The 17451-nt window shown below is 41.1% G+C and overlaps 1 protein-coding gene across 1 annotated transcript; it reads right to left on the reverse strand.

The window, feature by feature from the left end:
- Positions 1–1284: 1284 nt before the first annotated feature.
- Positions 1285–14645, reverse strand: LOC139477131 (large ribosomal subunit protein bL17m-like). The gene is made up of 4 exons (XM_071259685.1): positions 14410–14645; positions 10404–10475; positions 9302–9440; positions 1285–2727 (listed from the first exon to the last, which is right to left on the reverse strand). Exons 1-4 carry the CDS (start codon positions 14584–14586, stop codon positions 2420–2422), a joined length of 696 nt encoding a protein of 231 aa, XP_071115786.1. The 5' UTR covers positions 14587–14645; the 3' UTR covers positions 1285–2419.
- Between the last annotated feature and the right edge of the window lie 2806 nt (positions 14646–17451).

A 17451-nucleotide genomic window follows, 5' to 3' on the forward strand; every position in this document is an offset into this window, starting at 1 on the left:
GTGTGTATCATGCACACACCTGGGGTGTTATGGCGTGACGAGTATACCCTGTAACCACGAGACTGCCCCGCCCCCCGTGTGTATCATGCACATACCTGGGGTGTTATGGCGTGACGAGTATACCGTGTAACCACGAGGCTGCCCCGCCGCCCGTGTGTGTCATGCACATATTGGGGTGTTATGGCGTGACGAGTGTACCCTGTAACCACGAGACTGCCCCGCCCCCCGTGTGTATCATGCACATACCCGGGATGTTATGGCGTGACGAGTATACCCTGTAACCACAAGGCTGCCCCGCCCCCCGTGTGTATCATGCACATACCTGGGGTGTTATGGCGTGATGAGTATACCCTGTAACAACGAGACTGCCCCGCCCCCCGTGTGTATCATGCACATACCTGGGGTGTTATGGCGTGATGAGTATACCCTGTAACAACGAGACTGCCCCGCCCCCCGTGTGTATCATGCACATACCTGGGGTGTTATGGCGTGACGAGTGTACCCTGTAACCACGAGGCTGCCCCGCCCCCCGTGTGTATCATGCACATACCCGGGATGTTATGGCGTGATGAGTATACCCTGTAACCACGAGGCTGCCCCGCCCCCCGTGTGTATCATGCACATACCCGGGATGTTATGGCGTGATGAGTATACCCTGTAACCACAAGGCTGCCCCGCCCCCCGTGTGTATCATGCACATACCCGGGATGTTATGGCGTGATGAGTATACCCTGTAACCACAAGGCTGCCCCGCCCCCCGTGTGTATCATGCACATACCTGGGGTGTTATGGCGTGACGAGTATACCCTGTAACCACGAGACTGCCCCGCCGCCCGTGTGTATCATGCACATACCTGGGTTGTTATGGCGTGACGAGTATACCCTGTAACCACGAGACTGCCCCGCCGCCCGTGTGTATCATGCACATACCTGGGGTGTTATGGCGTGACGAGTATACCCTGTAACCACGAGACTGCCCCGCCCCCCGTGTGTGTCATGCACATACCTGGGGTGTTATGGCGTGACGAGTATACCCTGTAACCACGAGGCTGCCCCGCCCCCCGTGTGTATCATGCACATACCTGGGGTGTTATGGCGTGACGAGTGTACCCTGTAACCACGAGACTGCCCCGCCGCCCGTGTGTATCATGCACATACCTGGGGTGTTATGGCGTGACGAGTATACCCTGTAACCACGATCTTCTCGAGGCTCCCTCATCCTAAAAGATGTACTACTCAAAACAAGTTACCCATCAGACATGACAGTTAACAAACACCAGATGGAAAATCAGGTTTTCTTTAAATTATTTTAGGTAGTACATATACTTCAGACAGCATTTTGTAAGTCGTCATGCTACGAAGAAATCCAGACTTGAGTAAGTTTTGTTTAACACGGCATAGTTTAATGTGAAAGGTCATAACAGGTCGAGACCAAGGGCATGGTGCTGACAAACCTGGAAACATAATCAGGGTGAATCTGGGATTCGAACCCACGATCATGGCTTCTGGTATGACTAAATGACAGCGACTTGTGGAGCCTTAAATCCGTCTGAAGTGGATTTTTTATTGTTTTACGGCGCACAATTTCCAGAGACAACCAGGAAGTGACATTGTGATTCTAACATCCCCAGTGTGGAACACATTTAAATGTTCAGCTTGGTGTCCCATTGAACGTTGAATTGAGGGGCAGGCATGAGACGAAGACGGCCTGTAAGTAATTGAGTCTGGAATTGGTTGCTGAAAACCTATTCTACCCCGGATCTTCACAGTAATTCACAAACACATGCGACGATAGTCGGAATTGTACAATCGTACTATTAGCAGACATTTCTTATGATTATTAATAAGGTTTTTGTTGCTAATATTCCCACAACATGGATCAACAGACAAAATTTCACACACAAACTCTTATGTTATTCCTCATCACATACGGAAGCTGCATGCATAGATTTATATAGAATTCCAAAATAAGTGCCCAAGCACACAAATTAGTAAAAAAACCATTATTTTGTTCAAAATTGGGATTTATTTTCAAGTTGCTATTTTCCTGAATATAGAGGTATTTTAACATTGTATTTTAACACAGCATTGAAGCCAAATTAGAGAGGCGGTCGGGTAGCCTAGCGGTTAAGGCATTCGCTTGTCACACTGAAGACCTGGTTTGATTCCCAACATGGGTACAATGTGTGAAGCCCATTTCTGGTTTCCCCTGCCGTGATATTGCTGGAATATTGCTAAAAGCTGTGTAAAACCACACTCACTCACTCCTCCAAATTGGTCCTCAACATAACAGCATCAACTGGGAAATGTTTAATTCCAAAATAGGAGTTTTTTCTGACATGGGGCTGAATATGGCCTCAAAGCAAGTCTAGATAAAATGCTGACGTGAAACAATTCTCTACAACAGCCTGTAGATATGTCATGCTGGTTTGAGATCTGTGTTCTTTGATTGTGAGGTCACATCCCAAATGTCTTGTGTTTCACAGTCTACAGTACTCTGGCCACTCTGTCCAACAAACGCAACACTGCCATCCTGTGATGTCACTTCCTGTTCAGCATGGTGTTCAGCTGCAGTTGTCTCACCCTGGTCATGTGACTGCCTTGTCTCCAGGCTCTGCTCCATCTTCTTCTGTTTGTTGTAGTCTTGCTTAGCGGCATCCAACAGAACATTAGACAACAGGAACCGAGTGTCTCTTTGCTTTGCCTGCACCGGTGGCCATGGGTTCCCTGTAACATGGGAACAAGGGAAATAATGAATTTTGTTTGTTTGTTGGTTTGATGGTTAACGCCGCACTCAGCAATATTACAGCTATATGACGGCGATCTGTAAATAATCAATGTTTGTTTGTTTGTTTGTTTGTTTGTTAACGCCGCACTCAGCAATATTACAGCTATATGACGGCGGTCTGAAAATAATCATTGTTTGTTTGTTTGTTTGTTAACGCCGCACTCATCAATATTACAGCTATATGACGGCGGTCTGTAAATAATCAATGTTTGTTTGTTTGTTGTTCAACGCCGCACTCAGAAATATTACAGCTATATGACGGCGGTCTGAAAATAATCAATGTTTGTTTGTTTGTTTGTTTGTTAACGCCGCACTCAGCAATATTACAGCTATATGACGGCGGTCTGTAAATAATCAATGTTTGTTTGTTTGTTTGTTTGTTAACGCCGCACTCATCAATATTACAGCTATATGACGGCGGTCTGAAAATAATCAAGCCTGGCCTCATGAGCATCAGTCCACGCAATTGGGATGGATGACATGCATCAACCATGTCAACGAGCCTGACCATCCAATCCCATTAGTAGCATTTCACGACAAGCGAAATCGCCTTTTATGGCAAGCATGGGTTGCTGAAGACCTATTCTACCCCAGACCTTCACCAGTCGACTGTGGTTGGTTGGTTTGTTGGTTAACGCCGCACTCAGCAATATTCCAGTTATATGACAGCGGTCTATAAACAATCTAGTCTGCCCAAGAAATTTCAGTGATTGACATCATGATCATCGATCTACGCAATTGGGATGAATGACATGTATCAACCAAGTCAGCAGGCCATACTTTAACCTGTATTGTGATATTGCAATCAGAGTAATACCCAGTATTAATGTCAGATACCATCAAGCTCCTTCCCAGCGTGTGACACCTTCGTTATACTCTCGGTATAGGGAGCTTCACAAAAGGGCTATCGCTGCGAGGAGCTTGATAGTCGCAATGTGTACACGCTAACTGATAAAAAGATCGTCAGAGGCAAGATGTATCAGAAATACTATTTTCCATCGCCATGTCGATTAGGAACACATAAATATACTTATTAATATTTGCCCCAATATATTGCTACATTTACAAACGTATTGTTACTTTTGTAATACGTATTGCTGAAGATTTGCATCACAATATACCGGTAATACTGCATACCCATAATAATGATAATTTGGGCTGCCATGATATACCTACCCAACACAGGCAGACAGTCAGACATACAGACAGACAGATTTATTTGTACAAAGGACAACTGACCCATATGAATACATTTACATCATATATATTTTTATCTTATAGTTACCTAATTGATACTTTCTATTGTTGAGAACACGTACATTAAAAATTTGGCAAAATTTATCATTGTATCATCGATGGATAATTGACAGTCTTTCTGAACAAAAATAATGATGATTGATTGTATTTACGCAATGATGACAAAATATACATTTGCATTGTACATGTATATAATACTGCCATTATTTTGTAATTTTGACTGTCAGCATTTAAAATGGGTGGATGGCAAATCTGACAGCATGAATGTGTATTTCTCTAGATACAAATGTAGCAGAAGATCTGAACCGTTTCCATGTCATGATCCAGGATCAATCATATTAAAGGTATTATTCTCTTCAAAACAAAAAAATGTATATAATGTATCTGTTTATCAAAGGGTGGGGATAATATCGGTTTGCATGGTATGGTCAAGGTTCTAACTCCTTTGGGAGTGCCGGACAGATGAACAGAAGGGCCAGTCCTGGTAGCATGGATGTATTGTCTAATGAAGATGAGCACAGGTATATAGGATGGGGACTTTGACGATCTTTAAAGTAAAACATAAGACAGCTAGCTACCCGGTGAATCGCAAAGAACAATGAAGAATGAAGTTTGGTTCATTTCACAATAATACATTGTTCTATCATAAAGTGAGTGAGTGAGTTGGGTTTAACTCCGCTTTTAACATTATTCCAGTTATATCACAGTGTGTCAGCTTAATATGGGAGGAAAGCCCGAAGTGATGCAGGTCTGAGACGTTTACCACTTCGGTGAAACCCACGAGCACGGGTATGGTGCACACAAACCTAGAAACATAATTGGGGCGAACCGGGATTCGAACCCACAATCATAGGTTTGTGGCGTGCCCAAGGGATGCAACTCTGCACCGCGAATCGCAGCGCCTTAGACGACTGGGCCATCCATGCCCCCCTCTATTATAAAGTCATTTCTGGAGATTCGAACCTTTGGCTCACACCTTGATGACGTCGTATATTGGACGACGTTATTTGTGAGGGGGGAAGTGTCTAGTGAGTTGTTCCCCATAGATGTAGCTGGACAACACAGATAAACATGATGGCCAAGAATTGGTAAATATTTCTAAAACTTGCACATTTTATCATCATCCTTAAAGAGGCTGAAAACAATGTTGAAATCTCATATGAGAAATAAATGACGAGTTTGGGTTGAGCTGTGCCTGTCATGGTTTATTCTCACCGCAAGTGTTTTATTGTATGATATACAACATCCTGCTCAATGTTTTTTATATGCCATCAACACATATAAAGAGGATATCACTACTCGTCCAAAAATCTCGCTATCTCACTTGCCGGCCTGTATGAATTGAGGACGTCCTTCTGTTTGATGTGACGTCACATTCGTGTCAAGCCACAAGTGACCCTGTCCACACTTCACGTTACCATGGTGAGATTCTGATGGCCAACTTGTAAACTTAGTGATAAATTTGTTATACATGTATTTTATTTGCACCATTTTTGCCTGAAACTGTTTGGTTGGCATTCTAGAAGTTAATTAAGAAAAATGTACGATTTTATGGATAACAACGTCTGGTTTATTTCATATAGCGAAGTTTCAATGTAGATTCTTTCACCGTCATCAAGCTGGCTTGTCTTGAGCCTGTGAAGATCCGGGGTAGAATAGGTCTTCAGCGACCCGTGTTTGCCGTAAAAGTCGACTATGCTTGTCGTAAGAGGCTACTAATGGGATTGGGTGGTCAGGCTCGCTGACTTGGTTGATGCATGTCATCGATCCCAATTGCATTGATTGATGCTCATGTTGTTAATCACTGGATTGTCAGGTTCAGACTCGATTATTTATAGTCCGCTGTCATATACGTGGAATATTGCTGAGTGTGGCATTAAACAACAAAAAATACACAAACATTGTTCTTGACCTACCAAATTAGGGGTCTAAAGCACCCCAATAATTAATTTCAACAGACTCAACTCGATTATTTCCACACTGCCGTCATATAGCTGGAATATTGCTGAGTGTGGCGTTAAACAAAAAAAAATACACAATGTTCTTGACCTACAAAATTAGGGGTCTAATGACCCCAATAATTAAATTCAAGGGTCGTTACAGGAAATATGTTTGTTTGTTGTTTAACGCCGCACTCAGCAATACTGAGCAGACAATCCAGTGATTGATATTATGATCATCAATTGACGCAATTGGGATACGATGACATGCATCAACCAAATCAACAGAGGTCATACGAGTACTATTAGTGGGGGACAGCTCGGAGAGGACCATTTATTGTAGGGGACTCACTGACAATTATTTACTGGCCGCCTTCATGTAGATGGAATATTGCGGAATGCAGCGTTAAACAACAAACTGAGTTGAGTGTCTAGTAGGGCTGGGACGGTTAACTCGGGTTCCCGGGTCGGGTGGGTACTGAGTAGGACCCGGGTACCCACAGGACTACCCGGACCCGTGGTTAGTCATATGATATATTGTTTAAGGGGGCACTAATCTCTGGCCTTTTCTCAGCTGCTGGGGCTCACTAGCTGCCGTGAGTCAATTTCCTCGCTTACGAAACTGAGCGTGACAAGAGACTGGGCAACCATATGTAAATAAACTTTTTGTTTTACGTATTTTGGAACACTTGATTGGTTTTCCGTGACCTATAAAGATTGCGACAATGACAAAAATTGTGTACAAATCTATGGTTACACTACAAGTCACGAATATTTGCGACTTTCTGACTATGCACCCATTCCTTCTGACTTTTCATGGTTGAATAAAGATATAACTTAATTCAACTTCAGTGTATGCATGACCAGATAGTTTGATGCATGTATCTTAATACGTTTTGCCAAGGATATGGTAAAAATATTTCCAATCTGACATTTTGTACCTGTCTCTTGAGACCTACAGTGGGTAGGGTCGGGTAATAGGGGGGTGGGTACCGGGGTAGTAAATTTGGACTCGTCCCAGCCCTAGTGAATAGATAATTCAATGCTACAGTGCTACAATAAGACAACGGAACTCAGCAGTGGGAAGCCAACTTGCTGTGTGCAACAACGGTAACTGCAACACCTGCCTCCAATACAGGTTTGCTGTCTTCATCGTCACAAATCAATAAATGACTTCACCATGATGGGTGATGCAGCCTGTTTTGTACAATAGTTCTCACGGAGTTATCTCCCCTCCAAGCAGAACTTATATACTGGGTCCTCACAGTTAAGTTAGCAGGCAGCAAAATAATTACGTATTTTCATTACTCCACAAAAACGACCTGCTGCAGATTTGGAAATGTCACTGAATGTTTTTTGGCTCGAACCCTGCAGGATATTGGGCATATGTAAGGGCAATATATAATATGCTTTTTTGTTTGTTTGTTTGTTGTTCAACGCCGCTCTCAGCAATATTCCAGTTATGTGACAGCGGTCTATAAATAATCTAGTCTGGCCAAGAAAATCCAGTGATTGACATCATGGGCATCGATCTACACAATTGGGATACGATGACATGCATCAACCAAGTCAGCGAGCCTGACCACCTGATCCCTTTAGTCACCTCTTACGACAAGCACAGTCACCTTTTACAGAAAGCATGGGTTGCTGAAGACCTATTCTACCTTGGATCTTCACAAGTATAGAAAACAAAAGCCAATGTGATAATTGTAATGGCACAGAGAAAATAAATCCTCATTGCCAAAAGTGTACACCAAGACGACAACTTCAATGTGTAGTTTTAAGCCAGTCATATATGTCACAGTATTCCCATGAAACAGGAGACTGAAAATAACAGTATTTACAGCGGTAGAAACTAACAGTTTCAGTCTACTGGTCCTTATAATGATAACATAGAGCAAAACCTTTAAAATTGGAAAATTTCTACTAAAGTACTCACGGAAATGAACAAAACCTGTTTTTCTCAATTTAGAAATCGATACAAAGTGTTACGTAGCTGTAAATACGAAATAACAAAACAACTCGAAAAGTACTAGTTTGATCTCAGTGAACAATACAAAATGTACTTAACAGGAGGTAATTTGTCGGCACTTTCAACATCCAAATTGACATAGCAGAAACAGACTATAGGCATTATGCACCTGTTCTCACCTTTCGTCAAGGTGTCATAGGTCACCTTGATCTACTTACACCTGGTTATGCCCTGTTTCACAAAACTGTTTTATTAACATTTTTACACACTTTTACGTGTAAAAAAGCATAAAAACATTTGATACGCTGTATTTGTGCCACGGCCCAATTAGTACTAACTTAGTTGTTTGAATATTTACATATTTTGTATATTAACTGCATTTATTTAAGATCTGAGGTCGAAAAAACAGGGTTTTTTTCAATTCCGTGAGTACTTTAGTCCTTAGGATACATTCACTATTGGGCAGTTTGGCAAGGGCTAAAGGACTAGTGCCTGTTTCTATCTCAACATCAGGAGAAGACACAACCCCCCCTGTCTGGTGCAATTCGGGAATGGAGTTTGGCTACTTATACCCCACGTTTGGTTCATTGCCATCAGATACCTACAGTTCAGTGAAGATAAAATAATGCTGTTCAGTATTTTTGAATATCCCAAATCATCAAAAGGCACCAGTTCACCACGAGACTGATCTGAATAGCAAGTTTCTACAAGAAATATTCATGGTTTTGGAGTTCTGCTCTGGAAACGAGCCAACTTGTTGGCATGAAAACAATGTTGTTTTTTGATAAAAATATATATTCTTTTCATCACACATGCAGAAAAAAACGCACAAAAAAGATGCTCTGTCTCGGTTATTGTTATTTCGACATGGCAGGGTTTAATCCAGGAGTTCAAACTAAAGGCGGGCGGTCGGGTAGCCCAGTGATTAAAGCTTTCACTCGTCACACTGAAGACCCGGGTTCAAATCCTGACATGGCTACAATGTGTGAAGCCCATTTTTGGTGTCCCCCGCCGTGATATTGCTGGAATATTGCTAAAAGCGGCGTAAAACCTCACTCACTCACTCACTCACACTAAAGGCACTTGGCAGCAAACTGCTACAGTAAAGATCAGCCAAATTTGGCCAGTAAGTTTCATTTTGATCATTGAGAGCATTGTCTCATCTTTGAAAGTAATTAGCTCCAACCTGGTGCGTGCGTGTGTGCGTGTTTCCGTGCGTGTGCGTGCGTATGCATGTACAGAGCTTACGTGTTAAATTGGTGATTTATTTGGCATATTTTATGGAAATATGTAGTTTATCTGGAGCTCTGATACGACAGAAGTTTATTGGTTTACAGCGGTTACCTTTAAATTCGAGAATGGCCATGGCACCACCTGGCCCAGGGTACTTGGTAGGGAGGTTCCACATGGACGTGAAGCTGTGCGGGCTGTTCTGGAACCGTGGTACCAGCACCTTGAACAGCTTGTGGATGAGGTCCTTCTCCTGGAGGCAGACACCAACAGCCAACACTTTACATGGCCGATTCTTATATTCTTTCTGATTCAAAGACTTTACAAGGCTGATTCTTATATTCTTTCTGATTCAAAGACTTTACAAGGCCGATTCTTATATTCTTTCTGATTCAAAGACTTCACAAGGCCGATTCCTATATTCTTTCTGATTCAAAGACTTTACAAGGCCGATTCCTATATTCTTTCTGATTCAAAGTCTTTACAAGGCCGATTCTTATATTCTTTCTGATTCAAAGACTTTACAAGGCCGATTCTTAATTACAGCCTGTGTGAACGATGCTACAAGGTCAAGACCACAACAGATCCTCAATCGTTGTTTGCAGAGCTCTGTATACTATCACTACCCTACCACCCTATGAGCTGATTGCATAGTGATTCGGCCCTTTAAGTAGGGTATGTAACCTAAACCACCCACTCACCCACCCTCGCCTCCCTAATTTTTGCCAGACGCAACTTTCAACAAATAAAACACGTATGAAAATTATTTATTTTTTTATTCTTTCAACTTTATGCTCAGTGCAAAGATGTCATCTCTGAAGTAACTTAGTTAGATCATTACATCATTCACACAAACTTCAGTCACAATTTTCTCTTTACTTTTTAATATTTCGAGATAAAGTCGCTACAACTGAATATTTACCCTAGAAATAGACAAGGGTAAACCCTGATGGTAACAGACAAGCTGACTTTGTTCGAAAAATGTACTTATATGAGTATCACTGATGTTTTGTTCAACAACAAAGATTTATAAGTACTTCATGGCAGTCACATGAATTACCGGTCCAAGCCTAATTTTACCGGCAAAAAAATGATAATTACTGGTAAACGGGAACACTAACACTGATGGCAGCGATAATGCTGGGAGTGTAACAAAGGTGTCTCGCGCTGGGATGGAGCTGGCCATGACTGTACTACAAGGTGAAGGTCAACCTACCAGCAGCCAGTAGTCGGCCATCTCCATGGTGGGAGGATGCTGATCTCCGTGCTTCATTGCAAGCTGGATGAGCTGCAACAAACATCAAATAAATAAAAACTTCTTAAGACCTCATATTTTTTAGCTGTTTTACATAGGGGTGTCATGATAAATTTAAATATCAATATATTGCCATTGGTAAGCACTTAAAGTCAATAAGTTGATTGTTAAATCCGTTTTCGATCAATAGTATCGATTTCAGTTAGGAATATCGATAGTTTCGATTGTATTTACCATATCATGCGATTGAGTCACCAAAACAAGTAGCCAAGTGAGGATTAGAGTTAACTGCCCTTGATGCTAATCAACTGGTCTTTCTTAAAGGGGAAGTTTACACGCAAAAATCACTTTCTTTCTTTTTCTAAACAAAACGCAATTTTAGAATTAGTTAGTATCTGTGTTTGAAAATATACACTCATTTTTTTTCACAGTGAAAGTAGGAAGCTCACAATAGTGTGAAATTGATATGCCGTTATGAGGCCTTCGTTTTACGAGCGAAATAGGCCTGAGTTATCCCCCTTAGATTATGACGTAATTGGTGCCAATTCAACTGGGTCCCTGTCTATTCTCAACGCAAAGGATATCAAGGACCAGTTTGCGATAAAACAACATGGTCTACGACACACTGCGGCGCAGTGGTGACTCAGCATAACACAATTCTGGCTGGCATCTGAGATGCTAGAATCACAAAACTGTACCTACACCACGTGAAGCGGCTCTAACAAAGCATGATGACGTCATAATGTTTATCAATTGGCACCAATGACGTCATATTGCAAGGGACATAAGCCATGATGTTTTTGTTATGGAAATAGAACACTTGGTAAATGTGAAAAATATAAATCGTTTTAGTGCAAAAAATATGTTAATTATATTTTTGTCTATGACACTTCTATGTTAACACTTTTAATGTGGAAAAAGTACAAGAAAAAAAGGTTCATTTCCGTGTGAACTTGCCCTTTAAAGTAAAATGGCGGAGGGTGATCTCAAACTTTACATTTTATTTGTTGTTATGGTTATCACATTCAAAGGAAACTTCAGTTCCAAGGTTTGATTCAAATCTAAAATCCATCTAAGATGATACACTGAAAACTATCGGTATTTATCGCAGTAGTTGCTTGCAATATCAATACTTATCGCAATAGTTTCTTGAAATATCAATAGTTATCGCAAAAGTGATTTCCAGACCAAAAGTATCCCCTGGTTTTACAAGACTGACCGACAAAAAACCCCAAGAAAATAGAAAAGAAAAAACAGATATTTGACCCAAAAAATATCGGCCAACTGTTATAATGGTTATCACCACTCTATGATGCAATGGTGAATAATGGGAACAACATCTCTATTTTACAGTTATAGACACGACCACTGGTCTGTTGGTCTGAGACCAGTGAAAATCTAGCGGGACTCATTGTTTTACATAACTCACAAATCTGAAATGTGCTGTTGGACTTAAACAATTCCTGTCACTATGGTGGTGTAGCGCCCATATGCTGTGTCAGGAATGACGTTGTTGACGGACAAGGTGAGCTAATGATGGTGGTCATTTGTGTAAGCAAGAGCTACAGATAAGCAGCGTATTTGTGTGAAATACCCTCCCAAAATATTCAAAACCCAATTACTTTCAATTAAATGGATGCATTAAATGAAAAACTCAAATGTATAAAAACAGCACGGATAAATACCCAAGGAATCTTTTCCAGCATGTGTACAATGGAGCTATTTTCCAAAACACAATTACGAGCCAATTTACTTTCCGAGACAAGCCTTTATATTTAGAACAGTTATTTGCATCTAAAACATTATTTCATTTTTTTTAAATCTTAAAATGTTCACTAATTTGGGAAAAAAAACAATCGAGTGATGAATAGATGAGTGCCAATATATTGATTACCCAATGAAGAATGTAATATTTTACTAATAACCCAATTGAAATAGAAACCCAAGAGTAAAAACTCAATTGCTCAAAAAATTATCTGGAGCTCTGTTAACATGGTTAAGCTGATCTGAGGTCTGAGGACAAATTCAAACCTAAAAATAGCTGAAATATTTCATGCTGCTTTAAACACCAAATAAACATTACACAAAATCTAAATCTAAGCATGGTATCTGGTCATAGTGGTAGAGCGTCTGCCAGAGAGTTGAAGGTCCAGGGTTCGATCCCTGACCGAGTCATACCAAAAGACATTAAAAGATGGTACATGTAATTAACCTGTCCCGCGCTCAGCATTGTGGGGTCTAAAACAAGACTGGTCGGCTCGGAGTCAGTCCACAATGTCCGAGTGGGGTATTCATGTTAAACTGCGACATGGTATCTCAGTGGGCTAGCACTATAACATGGGCATCAGTCCGGACAAGTACAGGTCAACACAGACACAGACACACATTGCTATATAATCTTGAATGCGACGCTTAATCCCATTACACATCAACAGTACCATGCGCCCTCTTTTAGCAGCTCGATGTATGAAGTAATAAGCCCGAGGCAAAGAAAACAATTGCTTGTCTCCCCTGTGAACCTGACACACAATGAATGTGGCATATGGCAAAAGTTAGAAGTTGAAAAAAATCGATTTTTAACCATGGGCTTTGAGTCATCCAATAGGGGTGAGTGAGTGATTGAGTTGGGTTTAACGCCGCTTTTAACAGTATTCCAGTTATATCATGGCATGTCAGCTTAATGTGGGAGGAAAGCCCTAAGTGATGCAGGTCTCAGATGTTTACCACTTCGGTGAAACCCACGAGCACGGGTATGGTGCTGACAAACCTAGAAACATAATCAGGGCGAACCGGGATTCGAACCCACAATCATAGGTTTCTGGCGTGCCCAAGGGACGCAACTGTGCCCAGCGAATCGTGGCGCCTTAGACGACTGGGCCAACCGTACCCCTCCAATAGGGGTGAAACGATACAGTAAGGACATGATATCATATGTATCATTATTCATGGGACATGTATTTCTGTTCATTGTCAAACATTAGCAGGACTTTTACCCAAGTACAATTACTAGGAGACATGTTTTCCACATTTAGCTGTTTACCACATTTAGCTGTTTTTTATTTGTGTGTCTTCAAATGTGAAGCAATAGAATTTAGTTGCCACAAGATATTTTCAAGAATTTTAGACAGTAGACAAATTGGTTTTTTGTTTGTTGTTTAACGCCGCACTCAGCAATATTACAGCTATATGATGGCGGTCTGTAAATAATCGCGTCTGGACCAGACAATCCAGTGATTGACATCATGTGCACCGATCCACGCAATTGGGATCAATGACATGTATGAACCAAGTCAGCGAGTCTCACCACCCGATCCCGTTAGTCGCCTTTTAAGACAAGCATAGTCGCCTTTTACAACAAGCATAGTCGCCTTTTACGGCAAGTATGGTTTGCTGAAGACCTATTCTACCCTGGAATCGTAGACAAATTGAAATTTAGGTCGAATTGGCGACAATTTTAGTTACAACTTTGAGGCTTGAATCTAGATTGACTGGGTGTCTTATCCCCAAATCTATTTGTTTTATATAATGAAATGAGCTGATGACTAATCGGATATGACAAATTTTACATGGTGTCTACCCCTGGGCTGTGGTTCGAATCCCATCACAGTATTTTACGGCTGCTACACATAGAAGAAAAAAACACAAGTTGTCTTGACAGTTCCTAGAAACCAGGGAAAACACATTATGACAATAAAGTACAAACAGAGACTTGTGCAAACTCAATCATCATGATCATGATCAATGAAATGTACAGACTAAGTCAGAGTTATCTCCCCAAATCTGCGATGACGAAGTATTGGGTCTTCTGATTGGCAAGCGGTGACTGCATCGTATTTCTCAGGCAACTGATACATATTGCAAAGATATGTCTATGAGTAGTGCAGCGCGTGGAGTCTTCACTAATCGAACAGACTCAACAGTTAAGACAATCAACACCCGGCTGCACCTTGTACGTGCGCTTCCTTACCCTCTCGGCATATCCCCTCGCCTCGTCCGCCGTACCGTGCGGCATCTCCAGTCTCTCGTGACGCACCAAGCCGGTCACTATCTTCCTCAGACGCTTCAGTCTACCCTCAGGGCCGCTGCCTAATCCTTCCAGAGAAGCCATCTTCCGGGGACGCGCTCTGATCCCAAACCGTAACATTTTCAACGAAAGTCACTCTGCCGGACCATGCGTTTCTGCGGAGCTGATATTGAAATAGTTCCGCAGATACAGTTTTCTTCAATTTCAATATTAATTGTAAAATTAAATGTAGACTAGTTCCCGTTTGCATAACGAGAGGGAGGGAGGCACCAAAATGTATGACACAGTTCTATTTTTTTAAATAAGAAAATATAAATTTGAACTTAGTGGGAGTGCTCATTTATTATACCGGGTGAGGACTTTTTTTTATTTTTATTTTTTTATTTATTATTTTTGGTGGGGGTGTCCATAGAAAAATAATGTTACATACAACGGTGGTGGTAGGGTGGTGTTGGGGTCGGGGTCGGCGAAATATGATAAGGCCAATCTCTCCCCACGCCTCCCCTCCCTATGATAAATGACCAGTCCCTTTGTATATTAGCATATTCGACTGGCTTTGTTATTAGGGAGCGAAAACGTTTGTGCGCCAAATATACATTCCTCTTAGACTGGTCCCCTGCATCTGTTGCGCACAAGCTGGGGCGTTGCACGAGAGCAGGGGTCTGATCTGACCTTCCGTTCACGCCTCTCTGCCAAGTGTTTACTTAATAATTTCACATATGTGTGTAAGATGAAATACGTTTTTTGTTACTTGGATTTAGTTTGTATGGGATCTTATTTAATAATGAATAATATCATAAAGTTTCAAGATTTACTCCATACAGAAAATGTGAAAATGTTATTGTTATTGTACCGCATATTTCACATGAGGGCTCAGAAGCAACTACAATGTTGGTTATGAAATACATTTTTGTAAACCCGATCTATATAAAATGAAACGTCAATGTCAACGTTGCGCTGCAAATATGTACACTATCATTGAAACGGGGTTTAAAGTGGCGTCCAAGATAATTGCACTTTTATAGCGACGTGCATGCACGTGTCTGTGTGTGGCTGATTGTACTAGTCCTGACGGATGTCGATTTGTAGTGCTAGCTCACTGACCCCGAGCCGACTAGTGCTTGTTTAAGCCCCTAATGCCGAGCGCCAGACACTCACTCACCAAAATATATACATACATTTCATATATATATAGTAATAATTAAAATGTTCGTTATTCAGTTATGGCCTGATGAGACTCGTACGTGGTACGAGTTGAAACGCTAGCCTATTAAAACTGTGTTCAATCTTACACCACTTATCTAATTCAAAACAGCATAACGGTATTACTGTACTCTTGAAAATCACATGCGTGAAACCGGTTGACTAAATTATACAGCTCATCTTTGGACTTTTGTATTTTATCTATATAAAAGATATAGAACACAATATATATCTGCTTCTATATAATAGATATGCTTAGGGGTTATGTTTAATAAAGTTCCGTTATTCAGTTATGGCCTGATGAGACTCGTACGTGGTACGAGTTGGAAGCGCTAGCCTATTAAAACTGTGTTCAATCTTACTCCACTTATTTAATTATTTATATATGTATATGGACAGATGGACATACAAACAAAACATACTTCTAGGCATTTACATTGCGACGCCGAGCAGAGAGAATCTTCATCCCCTACACTGATTTGACCTTTTCGTATCGACTTCCAAATTTTAAACAGGCTTTTTTTGTGTGAAGCCCATTTCTGGTGTCCCCCGCCGTGATATTGCTGGAATATCGCTTAAAGGGGCGTAAAACCATACTCCCTCACTCACTCACTCACTCAGAGTTGCATCCCTCAGGCGTACCAGAAACCATTGGTCATGGGTTCGAATCCCAGATTCGACAAGATTGTTTCCAACTTAAATTCAGATTCTGTGGTTGAGTAAAATACAAGTGTGAGTATATCTATGAGAATTGAATGCCAGTTTTGTTAGCACAATATCAGTAATACATTTTTTCAGGACAGAGATAGATGCTATTTCAACTCCCTGGATATCCAAACATGCCAAAAGCCGTAACTAAACAGCAAATCTCTAATATGAGATGCCCAATTTAAGTATTTCCTCTGACATGTATCGTATAGCATTTGATAACACCAAAGCAGATGTGTATATGTGTATTATTATGCAAAACACTTTGCTTGTCGGGGCGGTCGGGTAACCTAGTGGTTAAAGCGTTCGCTCGTCACGCAGAAGACCTGGGTTCGATTCCCGACATGGGTACAATGTGTGAAGCCCATTTCTGGTGTCCCCCGCCGTGATATTGCTGGAATATTGCTAAAAGCGGCGTAAAACCATACTCACTCACTCACTCACTCACTCACTTTGCTTGTCGTAAGAGGCTTGTCGTGATCGGGTGGTCAGGCTCGCTGACTTGGTTGATGCATGTCATCGTATCTCAATTGCGTTGATCGATGCTCATGATGTCAATCACTGGATTGTGTGGTCCAGACTCAATTATTTACAGACTGGACTATTTATATAGCTGGAATGTTGCGCGGCGTTAAATAACAAAAGTGCGGCGTTAAATAACAAAAAACAAAAACAAAACGTAACTTTCTTCAATACATATGACATCATATTTTGTATACATTTGCCATATGCAACAGCATTTGGCAAGCAATAACACATATTTGAAAACTATATATAATTTCTCTATGTCAAATGTCTATACTCTCCCGTTGGGTGTATCCCGACAACTCACTACTATACATCAATTTCGCGTGAAATATTCGAAAGGCATTATTAGCATATATATGTATTAATGTACAATCATTTTTTACAATGCTCTAATGGTCTGTTCTGCGAGGGTTTAGAAGCTGTAGTCCAGATATGCTTAGGGGTTATGCGGTTGTTTAATAGTAAAACATCAATTTATTTCTGTTCACCATATCAAATGCTTTCTTAAAGTCAACGAAATCGCAATAAACTTTCCTTTTTTACCTG

Source organism: Haliotis cracherodii, unplaced genomic scaffold (genome assembly GCF_022045235.1).
Source record: "Haliotis cracherodii isolate W230 unplaced genomic scaffold, xgHalCrac1.p SCAF_31, whole genome shotgun sequence".
NCBI lineage: Eukaryota > Metazoa > Mollusca > Gastropoda > Lepetellida > Haliotidae > Haliotis > Haliotis cracherodii.

Bases quoted from the DNA above. Each gene is read 5' to 3' on its own strand.
- LOC139477131 (XM_071259685.1), bottom strand. From the start codon at position 14,586: ATGTTACGGTTTGGGATCAGAGCGCGTCCCCGGAAGATGGCTTCTCTG. The intron at 10,476-14,409 runs GTAAGGAAGCGC...TGTTTGTTGCAG, and splicing joins CGAGGGGATATGCCGAGAGG to CTCATCCAGCTTGCAATGAA. The intron at 9,441-10,403 runs GTAGGTTGACCT...GTCTGCCTCCAG, and splicing joins TGGCCGACTACTGGCTGCTG to GAGAAGGACCTCATCCACAA.